General features: G+C 41.4%; 1 protein-coding gene and 1 long non-coding RNA gene across 4 annotated transcripts in view; one reads left to right on the top strand and one right to left on the bottom strand.

The window, feature by feature from the left end:
- Window positions 1–13,016, bottom strand: part of TNNI3K (TNNI3 interacting kinase) — a 203,524-nt gene that overhangs the window by 113,562 nt on the left and 76,946 nt on the right. For both annotated transcript variants that reach the window (XM_063427225.1, XM_063427226.1), the window contains 2 exons: window positions 12,639–12,833; window positions 9,826–9,930 (listed from right to left, as the gene is read on the bottom strand). In XM_063427225.1, coding sequence (XP_063283295.1) covers window positions 9,826–9,930; window positions 12,639–12,833 — 300 coding nt within the window. The remainder of the gene's footprint in view (window positions 1–9,825; window positions 9,931–12,638; window positions 12,834–13,016) is intronic.
- Window positions 2,963–12,823, top strand: LOC134568580 (uncharacterized). Of its 2 annotated transcripts, none has more exons than XR_010084041.1 (3): window positions 2,963–3,037; window positions 8,588–8,674; window positions 12,656–12,823. It is a non-coding gene; the product is annotated as an uncharacterized LOC134568580 (long non-coding RNA). The 2 variants fall into 2 exon arrangements; XR_010084040.1 differs by having other exon boundaries at window positions 12,629–12,823.

The raw sequence follows: 13,016 nt of genomic DNA, 5'->3' as shown, positions 1-13,016 counted from the left end.
ATTTGGGGGCGGCGTTTTTTGCCGCCCCCTGGAAAATGCCGCCCAAGGCAAATGCCTTGTTTGCCTCGCGGCTAATACGCCCCTGCTTTGGATTGCCAACTCATCATGGAAGCTGTAGTTTGAAAACATCTGGGGAATCTACCTTTTGGACACCCCTGGTCTATTAGATGTTTGACTTCTATTCAAAGAAAAATAAGAAGGAAAACACACATATATGATTCATGTATGTGTAGATATGTCTGCTACAGTTTCCAAAATCACTGTGCTATCTGGACATACAATCCCTTTTTCATAGGGATGATCTGTAGATAGATTAGTGCTGCACTATCGTATGTAACATTTCTATGTTGCTGATTGGAAATTAGTTTACATATGTATATAAATTGTCACTTCTCCTAAATATACACCAATAAAAAAAACATTGAAAGTCAACTGAAACTTTTGTCTTCCATGAGATAATCCATTTTCTTTTAAATGTATATTAAAAAATATAGCAAATTATAGCAACATTGTTCAGTTCAGACAAGGACAAAACCGACAAATTGTAAGAGAATTAGAAACATAGTTTAATTTGTCCTTTTTTCTGTAAGTTTTCTCTATGCCGACTGTCATTTGCAATGGAGAGAGATTATTACAATGATTGAGCTAAAATGGAGGTGCTCAGCTGCAGGATGAAGAGATGAGGATTTTTATATTTAATTTTATTTTTCACACCTAATAAATGAATATTTGTTAACATCTAAGGACGGAGGCAATTGCACAAGTTCTGAACCAAAACAAAATCTGGAAAATGAGCTATATGTCTATTCAACCATAATTGACCTTCTTCATATTACCTGCACCCACAAATGTAGTTATTTTCCAAATTCTGCATGGCATTTTAACTCTAAATGTCGTAATACTGTTGGCTCTTACTTCAATCAAATACACATATTTGTGTTCAGAGAGTACAACAGTAGCCCCCATGTACAAGTTTTATGGGGCTTGCAAATTAAATTCTCTGGACTTTCTGCCTGGATTGTCAGGCAGGTCCCCCAATATATAATTATAAAATTGTATATATATTAATATCACTACACTTACAATGAAAACATATATATCATGTAATCTGTCAACTGTGCAGGTCTGAGTCACGTGATCGCAGTGGCATTGCAATCACATGACTTGGATTGGTGGGATTGGCTGCAGGGATTGGATCAGATGAGGAGTGTGCGTATTTCTGCTGCCGGGAGGGCTAATCGTAGGGCGTGTTATGCCACCCCAATGGCATTAAAGCACACCCTAATGCCGGGATAGGATTGGGTAAACATTCCCTTTAAATGTATTCAAGATTTCTGATTAATTAATGACTTGATATCCAATACTTTCTGCATACTACAAGGCAGCACAATCATGTGGCCCTCCCTCATCAGCATCAACATTTACAGGAAAATCGTTTTTTATTTTTGTTTTGCTTTGCAATTATATTGTCAGCCAGGCTCAGGGGGTCAACAATGATCATTTGTTTTTGGGAAATTTACTTTTTTTCATATCTAGAGATTAAGTGAATTGATTTTTCAACATGAGTCTTTAAATGTACATACACACAAAACCTTACAAATTGGTATTTTTTTTTTTTTTTTTTACAAACCCTTAGTGTGATTTACCTAAATTGTCTTTTTTATTTCTATATTACCTATTTGGAACCAACTATGTAACATTTAATTTCTATTTTGTTTGTTGTTAAATTCTATATATGTATATTTCTCACGCGGAGTTCCGTAATGTAACTCTGACACCCATAATGTTCATCTATTTCATTTAAAACAATAAGAGATTTTGGGAAAAATGCTCGACGTAATGATGCAGAATTACCACCATGCCTGGCTATAATCAATTACAAAGAAAAATAAATAAGGGCAGGTTTACAATCATCAATCTACCCTTATAATGTTAAAAAAAAACATGTGTAATGACTGTGAATTGAGAAAATGGATGTGTTTGAATGCAATTAAGAAGTGACTAAATCTAGATTTCAGACATTTGTTCCTAGACTAATAGTTGAAAATAACTATGCCACTGGAGTAGGATTGCCATGTTCTGTATAATATTACACTTTGTTGTTGATATGTGTCCCAGCATCAGCCCCCTATGAATCAGGACACCGGAAGGTGGGGTAATAAAGGCTGGGGTCAATGCTGGGCATTGCCGAAATTGGCAGACCTGGCTGAAATGGGGACGGGACTGCCCCAAAAAACTGTCAGGTCAGTCTGATGGAATTGCACATTAGACTGCCTGCATTCATTCAAGCAAGACCCATGGAGAGAGCACTGTGTCAGTGTTTTCTGCAGTGTCCTAGTTCCATTAGCTTAGTGCAAGCACGTCGAATGACGTGCTCGCGCTACGCTTTTTGGGGACAGTTCCAAGGTTGTACCAAAATGAGGACACCAGGGAACAAACGGCGGGACAGGACCTTACATTGAATACTGTACAGCTGCAATAAAGACAACTGGGAGTTGACAGCTTTTTATGGGACAACGCAAATATTACAAGTTTTAGAATAAAAGTTGTATTCTTAAACTGTGTACTTTGTCTTTAAGAGATATTGTAAACTGAAAAGGTGTTAGAAATGGAACATATTGTTTTTCATGCATGTTTCCTTAAGCAATAACCTCTTACCGACTTTCAGCATAATATGCTGCGTAGTTCTAACTTACACCAGTTTGTCTTTGCTTAATACAATAACAATTATTGCATAAACAAACTTCAAGGCTATGCTACGTAATAGCAATAACCTCTTACCTACCTCCAGTGCATAATAGGCTGCGTAGTTCTAACTTACGCCATTTTGTCTTAGATTAATGGAATTTCCCATGACGTGTGCACCCTTACGTTTTAGTTATTGCCTTGTATCTTTGCCAAGATAAGTGAGGTCCTAAAATGAACATCTAAGGTATAAATATGTACTCTTTTAATGTTAGCACACAGAGGAGAGATTTGGAGACAGAGATACTGTCGCTCCAAAATATATGACAGAGATGTTGACAAGTTCAAGAGGGTATGTTATTTTATTTTAATGATATTGCAAGCATATAGTTTCATCTTATGAACTCTGCTATAAATTATTGTAATGGATTTTATATGTCTATATTTATATTTTTATTTAATAAAATATTTAAAAAGACAATATTTATTGCTTTCAAGACAATCCTCATTTTATATTGTATTCTCAATTATTTATATGTATATTAGATAGAGGATCTCTTACTAACTATATAATACTATGGCTAAGATAACTGGATGGTTAGCCCTGCTAAGTTCTGTCTTTAAGACTTTATAGTGGTAAATAGGGGAGCCGGCTGCAGTTACAATCTTTATAAACAGGCCAAACAGATATACATTTTGCCTTATCTGTCAGTAATCGATTGATTTAAAAAAATTACAAGTTTAATTACTAAGGAGTACCTTTTCAGACGATGCCATTTTAACCATCATTTGCTTGTCAGTACACCATTCACTCAACCAATACTAAGAAATCTGTCCTCATCGGTGTCTTCTTTGCATAAAAAAAAAACAAAAAACCCGAAACAATTTCTGTTCCATAATGACTTCGATTGTGTGCCTAATCACAGGAGAATTTGTGTGGTTTATCTCCCATCACAAATAAAGAAATACTCTTATCACAGGACTGTAAAATATGACATATAACATGTTTTCAGTCATCTGCGTGATTCATAAACAGTGTCTTATCGCTCTGGGAGCATCCTTTTGCGAGTGTTACTGGCGAGTTGTACATAATCTAGGCAGGAAATAAAATAAATGTGTTTCCAAGGCTCTTAAACAATAAAGCGTCTGAACGCTGCACTAAAATGAGGAGGAATGAGAAATGTCTAATTGTTCATACAGATTCCATTGATCCATGCAGAATCAGAAGTTTAACAATATTCAACAAAAATAAAAAAGAGCTATTTGGATGCAGGTTGCATGACTAATAGTGATGGAAAATTATATTTGTAACTCTCAAAACAGAAGCATTAAATATCAAAAGTATTATTAAAGAAACGTCAACTGAAGAAAACAAATTATATTTCAGACAATAGTATTTAAGTGGTATCAATATTTAAACTCTTCCAACCAGGACCAGCTCTGTAAATCGAAATCCTTACTATAATTGAATTTATATAGCATAGAGAAAGGAGAAATAAAATTGGTCATCTAAAAGATGACCAAAAAAGACTTTTAGAATGATCAGTGATTGCGCAAGTTTGGGATTTGGGGATTTAGAACTTCTAAGTGAACTTTGGTTTTGCCTAATAAACTTATTCTTCAAACATTTACTACAGGGCCGATACAATGTTAAATCATTCATTGCAAAGCACAGCGTGGATTTCAAGAAAACATTCCTACAGTAATGTCCGTGTAATGGTGTACGCATCAAGGCTAACAATTAGCCAATCTGCAGTTTCTGAGATACAATAATAATTTAAATTTTTGAGATCAGAGACTGAAAAAGATGTATAATTCTCAAATTTTTCACAAAGTAATTGTCTCAATTTTTTGTGGGAGAACTTACAGCAAGAATCATAAGACTGAGAATGACTTAAGATTAGTGATGTCCCGAACGGTTCGCTAGCGAATAGTTCCCGGCAAACATAGCGTGTTCGCGTTCGCCACGGATGGCGAACATATGCGATGTTCGGTCCGCCCTCTATTCGTTATTATTGAGTAAACTTTGACCCTGTACCTCACAGTCAGCAGACACATTCCAGCCAATCAGCAGCAGACCCTCCCTCCCAGGCCCTCCCACCTCCTAGACAGCATACAATTAAGATTAATTCTGAAGCTGCATTAATTTTTTTTGTTTTTGTTTATTATACATTATCCCCCCATAGCCTGTGTTTGGGGGGGGGACCTAATGTCCTCCTCCCTGGCCCCCATCCCTGAGCGGTGGGTGGGGGCCCTAAACAAAAGAAAGGGGGGAGGACCTAATGTCCTCCCCCCGGCCCCCACCCCTGAGTGGTGGGTGGGGGCCCTAAACACAAATTGGGGGGGACCTAATGTCCTCCCCCTGGCCCCCACCCCTGAGCGGTGGGTGGGGGCCCTAAACACAAATTGGGGGGGACCTAATGTCCTCCCCATGGCCCCCACCCCTGAGCGGTGGGTGGGGGCCCTAAACACAAATTGGGGGGGACCTAATGTCCTCCCCATGGCCCCCACCCCTGAGCGGTGGGTAGGGGCCCTAAACACAAATTGGGGGGGACCTAATGACCTCCCCCTGGCCCCCACCCCTGAGCGGTGGGTGGGGGCCCTAAACACAAATTGGGGGGGACCTAATGTCTTCCCCCTGGCCCCCACCCCTGAGCGGTGGGTGGGGGCCCTAAACAAAAGTAAGGGGGGAGGACCTTATGTCCTCCCCCTGGCCCCCACCCCTGAGCGGTGGGTGGGTGCCCTAAACACAATTTGGGGGGGACCTAATGTCCTCCCCCTGGCCCCCACCCCTGAGTGGCGGGTGGGGTCCCTAAATACCAATAGGGGGGGACCTATTGTCCTCCCCCCCAGCCCCCACCCCTGACCGGGGATTGGGGGCCCTAAAAAAATGTGTCACCCCCCAAAAAAAAAGTATCCCCCTACCTACCCCCTCACCCTAAAAATAATGAGGGGGGGACCTTTAACTAAGAACCTGTAAAGAAAAAGAAAAAAAAACTTACCATTCAATGTTTTCTTTCTTCTAAAATCTTCTTTTTTCAGCCCCAAAAAAGGCCAAATAAAAAACCATAATAACCGACGCAATTAAAAAAAAAAAAAATCGAGCGCAAAAAAAATAATAATCCATCTTCACCCATGGAGGGCTCCGCGCAGACTGAGCTCTGCAGGGCGGGGCAAGGCTAATAAAGCCTTGCCCCGCCCTGCTAGTAGGCTCAGAGCACTCTGATTGGTGGGTTTAAGCCATCCAATCAGAGTGCTCTGACAGGTAAATGAAGAGACTCATAACTCTCTGATTGGTTACTTAATCCACCAATCAGAGTGTTATGAGTCAAATTACACAGCGCGGGAAAATTCCACAGAACTAAAATGACACAGAGCACTCTGATTGGTGGATTTCAAACCAACCAGAGTGCTGTGACAGGTAAATGTAGAGACTTACCTGTCAGTCTCTTCATTTACCTTCCCCGCTCTGCAGAGCTCAGTCTGCGCGGAACCCTCGCCGGGTGAAGATGGATTATTGTTTTTTGCGCTCGTTTTTTTTTTTTTTTTTTCTTGCGTCGGTTTTTATGGATATTTATTTGCCCTTTTTTGGGGCTGAAAAAAGAAGATTTTAGAAGAAAGAAAACATCGAATGGTAAGTTATTTTTTTTTTACAGGTTCTTAGTTAAATGTCCCCCCCTCATTATTTTTAGGGTGAGGGGGGTAGGTAGGGGGATAATTTTTTTTGGGGGGGGAGGGGTGACTAGGGGTTTGGGGACCCCTAGTCACCTGGGGGGGACATTTTTTTTAGGGCCCCCACACGCCGCTCAGGGGTGGGGGCCGGGGGGGAGGACAATAGGTCCCCCCTATTGGTCTTTAGGGCCCCCACCAGCCGCTCAGGGGTGGGGGTCAGGGGGGAGGACATTAGGTCCCCCCCCCTTTATTAGTATTTAGGGCCCCCACCCACCGCTCAGGGGTGGGGTCCAGGGGGAGGACATTAGGTCCCACCAAATTTGTGTTTAGGGCCCCCACCCACCGCTCAGGGGTGGGGGCCAGGGGGGAGGACATTAGGTCCCCTCAATTTGTGTTTAGGGCCTCCATCCACTGCTCAGGGGTGGGGGCCAGAGGGGAGGACATTAGGCCCCCCCCCAATTTGTGTTTAGGGCCCCCACCCACCACTCAGGGGAGGGGGCCAGGGGCGAGGACATTAGGTCCCCCCAATTTGTGTTTAGGGCCCACACCCACCGCTCAGGGGTGGGGGCCAGGGAGGAGGACAGTAGGTCCTTCCCCCTTACTTTTGTTTAGGGCCCCCACCCACCGCTCAGGGGTGGGGGCCAGGGGGGAGGACATTAGGTCCCACCCAATTTGTGTTTAGGGCCCCCACCCACCGCTCAGGGGTGGGGGTCAGGGGGAAGGACATTAGGTCCCAGCTCAATTTGTATTTATGGCCCCCACCCACCACTCAGGGGTGGGGGCCAGGGGGGAGGACATTAGGTTCCCCCCCTTATTCTTGTTTAGGGCCCCCACCCACCGCTCAGGTGGGTGGGGGCCCATCACTATTGTGGCCAGAGTCCATGGGGGTTTTAAAATTTGCCTGCCTATTGAAGTCTATGGCGGTTCGCCGGGTTCGCCCGTTCGCGAACATTTGCGGAAGTTCGCATTTGCGAACGGAAAATTTCCTGTTCGCGACATCACTACTTAAGATTAATATATTGAGGCTCCATTAACATGTGAATGGATATTCATATCCTCCTGGGAACCGAGGAAAAAAAATGTCATAGAAACATAGAAACATAGAATGTGACGGCAGATAAGAACCATTCGGCCCATCTAGTCTGCCCAATTTTCTAAATACTTTCATTAGTCCCTGGCCTTATCTTATAGTTAGGATAGCCTTATGCCTATCCCACGCATGCTTAAACTCCTTTACTGAGTTAACCTCTACCACTTCAGCTGGAAGGCTATTCCATGCATTCACTACCCTCTCAGTAATGTAATACTTCCTGATATTATATTTAAACATTTGCCCCTCTAATTTAACACTATGTCCTCTTGTTGTTGTAGTTTTTCTTCTTTTAAATATGGTCTCCTCCTTTACTGTGTTGTCTTCCAATTTCTTTCCATATTTGATGAAAAGGAAGATGAGGTTCCCAGCATCCCAGCCTATCACAAGACATATCAATGGAAAGCCCAGGATATCCTCTTTACAGCACAGCAGAGATTAATAGAGCAGCTCAAAAGAATAAAAGGAGATGCATGTGAACAAAATGTCCAGTACAGAGGACACAAGTTAACTGGCTGGGTCTCGGGAGGATATAAGTGTATGCCACTATACTTATCTTTTGATTTCACAAAGATCCCTGTAATCAAGTCACTATTTTTCAGACTACAGTCCCCATAACAAAAAGGATTCATGTTTATGTACTCTGGAGTAACCACATTGTATTTTTGTGATACCATATAGGAAGTCTACATGCATATCTATAGACCTAGAAATTGATTATGAAATTGCAGATTATAAAGACTCAGATATTCATGGTAGTGTGTCCTGATTTGCAACATGATCCAGGTCTCCAGTAATTCCCAATAATTTAGCCAGACCTTGTCACATGCTGCAACCTATGTGGTAACATGCTTAAACATAGAGATACACACAATCATGATTGTTGTACTAGGGTGGAAGAGATATGAAGGAGACAGTGACAAGGGGTCAGCCACCCCTCCTGAAAAAATAGTGGTCTGAAAGGTACAGATCAGCCCATGAAGTGGGGGGGTGTACTCAAAATAGGGTAGTGCTAGTTTGAATGTCCACTTCTGAAACTATGTTCATGGTCCTAGAGCCTGACATCTTTCAGCACAGTGCAAACAGCTCTAATGATGCACTTACATTATGTTTGGTGAGTACATGTCCTGGTATCCCCAGATACAGCACACCAGGGAACCAACCTTGCATAGTGTGACAGGACCCCAAAATCGGAATTGGTACTGCTGGATCCAGGACTAATGGAAGGTATGTTAGTCTGCTGCTCTATCATGTCTCTGTGAGAGCTATGTAAGTGTGGGTCCTCACCTGAGGAATCCTCCAAAGCATGAGGCCAGGGGTCAAAGTCCAAATCCTTGTTTGCACCACACAAAGGGTGGCACCAAATCTGACAGTAGTAGTCCCTAATTTGTAATATGTATTTCATTTTGTGTATTGGAATTTCAGTAAAATTCCAACACAACATGTATGACTTTTTCACAATGACTCTACCTCTATGAATTACTCAGAAGTGACAGTTCCATGTAATTGATGGTTTATGATGGAATATGTCAGGTTATCAGGCTATTGTAGGTTTACCTGTTTAAATAGCAATGCATGATAGGGTATGTCAGGTTATGAGTCCATAGAGTATTATCAGTTTCCCTGTTTAGAGTCACAGTCAAATATAATATCCAGTACACAGTATATAACCTCAGTAATAAAGTGTGTCATGGGGCCTTAGAGTGGCCGGACTACAGGTAAAAAGAAATAAACAGAATAGTTAGGACCAGCCAGAACCAAACAAAACCAGAAATCAGATAGACGACAAGATAGAGTCAGGTTCGGGATACCAGTCCACCAACATTCCAGGATTTATGTACAGTATTTCCCTTGTTTCTTCCAATGGAAATACTGACAAAACTTGGACTGTGGTGGTCCATGAAGACTGGTCATAGACTATTTTACCTGTTTAGGTCACGGTGTATGATGGGTTATATGAGGTTATGAATCCATAGACTATTATCAGTTTACCCTTTTAGTGTCACAGACAAGTATAATAACCAGTACACAGTATATAACCTCAGTAATAAAGTGTGTCACGTGGGGCCTTAGAGTGGCCGGACTTCAGGTAAAAACAATTAGACAGAATAGTTATGACCAGCCAGAATCAAACAAAACCAGAAATCAGATAGACAACAAGATAGAGCCAGGTTCGGGATAGCGGCCCGCCAACATTCCAGGATTTATGTATTTCCCTTGTTTCTTCCAATGGAGATACTGACAAAACTTGGACTGTGGTGGGCCATGAAGACTGGTTTGGGAACCACTGTCATAGACTAATAGCAGTTTACCAGTTTAGGTCACGGTGTATGATGGCTTATATCAGGTTATGAATCCATAGACTATTATCAGTTTACCTGTTTAGGTCACGGTGTATGATGGGGTATGTCAGGTTGTGAAGATATTCCATTCCTTTGGCAACATCTATAGCAATAATTAATTTTGATTGAAGGTCAATATTCCTGTAATAAATTAACATTAGTAATTTTAAGATGATGAAATCTGAGTTATAACTTTTTGGTTCAGGGATGGGAGAAATCTGCAGAGTTATACACTAAACTCGGTTTGTTAAGAATTTAAAATGAAATGAAAGTTTAATACTGAAATAGATGAATCTGAAATATTCTCCGACCTCGCTAATTTTTTAATATGGCTATTTTGCCCACTGTATGCCATTTCATGGTTTACTGAAAACCTTGGTGGTATCCAGTCCTTTGTCATAACGTAAATCACTTCCCATGCTCCTTTCCAATAATCAATGAGAGCACAGAACATGACACCATAATTTGTACCCACTGTAATTTCTGTGGAACTATGCGCCAGATGAGTCTTAAAGGACAATACATTTTGTTTTTAGAGAACAGGACATTTGAATTGATAGATTGTGATCTTCCATGCCCTTTATTATGTATATCTTGCTCTGTTTAAACAACACAATCAGCCCAAACTCGGACAATTTGCAGTTTGTATCTAAATAAACTTCCACGTCTAATAAAAATTGTTCTAGTTTGGCTCTAATACATATGACTCTTAAGGCATTATGATTTCCCTTCCAATGTTTTCTTGATAGGAGAAAGCTATTCTTATGGTCTAATATTTTTACCTATAAACTTACCCCCGATCCTGTTTGTCCTACCTGCATGAAACATTCCCTGCATATTCCCTGATTTCAACCTCACAAAACAACATATTCCAGGAAGGACACATCAGGTAAGTGCTATCAAAATATCAATTATCATTATATATTATAGTTAGCAATCAAATCTCTCTGGGGGGGAGGGCGGGCAGAGTTAGCCACCGACTGAAGCAGACGCACATGCAAAGAGTTCCTGCAAGAGCATTGAATTGATTTACAATGACATATATCTGGTAAAATTGTCCGATATTCCCCCAAAAGACATTATGGGGAAAAAGGCTACACTCAGGAGAAGTAATATAGCCTCCTATTCACAAGATATAGGCACTTTGCTCAGAGTGACTCCACAACCGTGGCCTACTAAAATGGCGCCTATGAGGGAGGACTCAGACATTGCATCGGAGGAGAGCGAAATGGATGACTTCTTATTCCCCATCATACAGAGTGCAACAAAGGCAAACTCTGAACCTCAGCACTTACCTGTGGGTCAGTGGGCAAGAACCAACCTCAGCCTGGAACAAACGCCTGCAAGCAAGGCCGACATTCAAAACCCGCTTAAGGAGATGAAAGCCCAATCTGCTGCTGACATCGCATTGGTCCGGGAGGACTTGGGGGTCATAACAGCTAGACTGCAGGCACTGGAGGACTCTGGTGAAATTGTGCAACGCAGGCAAGATGATCAGCAGTCCGAGATGGACAAGCTCAAGCAAGCAAACCTCCTCGTGGAAGGTAGACTTGCAGCGCTTGAAGACTCCAAGCGACAGCGTAACCTCAAGATTCGGAGTGTCCCTGAGGACATCACAGATACCGAAGTCCCTCATTACATCTGATGCCTGCTGAGCTGCATGCTATCACAATCTAAGGCTAAAGCTATCTTGGTGGAGAATTACTTTCAGATTCCCAAATCAGCTAGAGACCTGGACGGGGGTTCCTAGAGACTTGCTGGACTTCTTCCAATCGCGACTCACCAACATGCCACTTTGAAGATGCCGACCTCTCCTTCGTTAACGACCTGACTAGGTCCACCATGGTCTGGCAACAATATCTCTGCCCTGTCACTCAGCTCTTAAAACACAAAGTGGAATACCGTTGGGGCCCTGGCCGCAAACTAACAGTGCTCCACGATGGGAAGAGAATCCAATTACTGCAACAGTCAGACGCAGGGAAGTTCTTCAAAGTACTGGGACTGTCTACGCCAGAGAGACTTTGCTGAAACTACTCATGGCACAAACCCCAAACCTCAGCCCAGTCAAACTCGGCTGGCACCTGAGAAACATCTATGGCACAGAGACATTCCTCTCAACATCAGTTGCCACTGTTTTACCTATCAGTCCACTGGAGATGACCTACTCTTGGCCGCTCACAGCCCTAATCTTGCTGATATTGTGTTTGTTGTTTTCTATACGTTTTCTATATGTTATGATTTTTCACCAAATGTTCTTATATAAATGCTCTCACTCGAGACTCATACCCCTCCACAAAAAGCAGAATGTTTCAGCATTTACACTGCTCATCAAAAAATGTGCATTGTCCAGCTAATAATGTCTTATTGCTAAACAGCATCACTGTGCTGTAGCCAGTATTTTCTTTTGTCAACTGTCCCTGTTTATAACTTACTTCTGAATGCTCTCAAAATGTAGCATTCTATGCCTTTACCAATCTGTACGGTTATATTTCTATATTGCATTCAGTAGATCCCTGATTTTATCCTGTACATTTTAGATGTGCGTAAGCTGCAACCTTTTAAAAGTAAGCTTTCTGTAATAATCAGTCTGGTGAAGACAGTTACATCTTGTATAATTATTGCCAAATATATCTGTGCTACTGCGGTTTGTTAAATAAACATAAAAAGAACAAAGAAGTTATTTTTTTTTCCATTCTGCCACTGAAATAGAATAATGAGATTTTGTGTTATAAAGAAACCAAAAGGTTAGAATATTATTTTGCAATGCTTGTTGGAATAATGTTGATTTGATTGTCAGGGGACAAATATTCATGTTTGAGAGTTCATTATTTCTTTACAGAGAGAATAACCTTTTCTGTTCGTGCAGCAGGGAGAAGAGAGATCCGCCCGAAATATATTGCGTTACTATAGCAAACTGACTTGGGTCATCTAAACAAGCTCCGACAAACTGAATCACACATGGGTGGTTGAGGCGACAGAGAATGGAGACCTCTCGACAAAACATGTCCACATCAGACTTGGAGCAGTACGTGTTTGCTCGGTATCTAAATAAATAAATAAAATAAAAAAATCATAAACAATGTACCAATCGCTTGTAAGCTCTTTTATCTCGTAATTATTTTCATGCAGTAAATATTGTTTTTTTTTTCTTGAGATATATAACAAAAACAAAATACAGTGTCAGAGTAATAAAGGTGTCCAAAATATTACACAATTTCCAAACCAAA

Source organism: Pelobates fuscus, chromosome 7, assembly GCF_036172605.1.
Source record: "Pelobates fuscus isolate aPelFus1 chromosome 7, aPelFus1.pri, whole genome shotgun sequence".
In the NCBI taxonomy this organism is placed as follows: Eukaryota; Metazoa; Chordata; class Amphibia; order Anura; family Pelobatidae; genus Pelobates; species Pelobates fuscus.
This window is presented reverse-complemented; position numbering and strand designations above follow the sequence as displayed.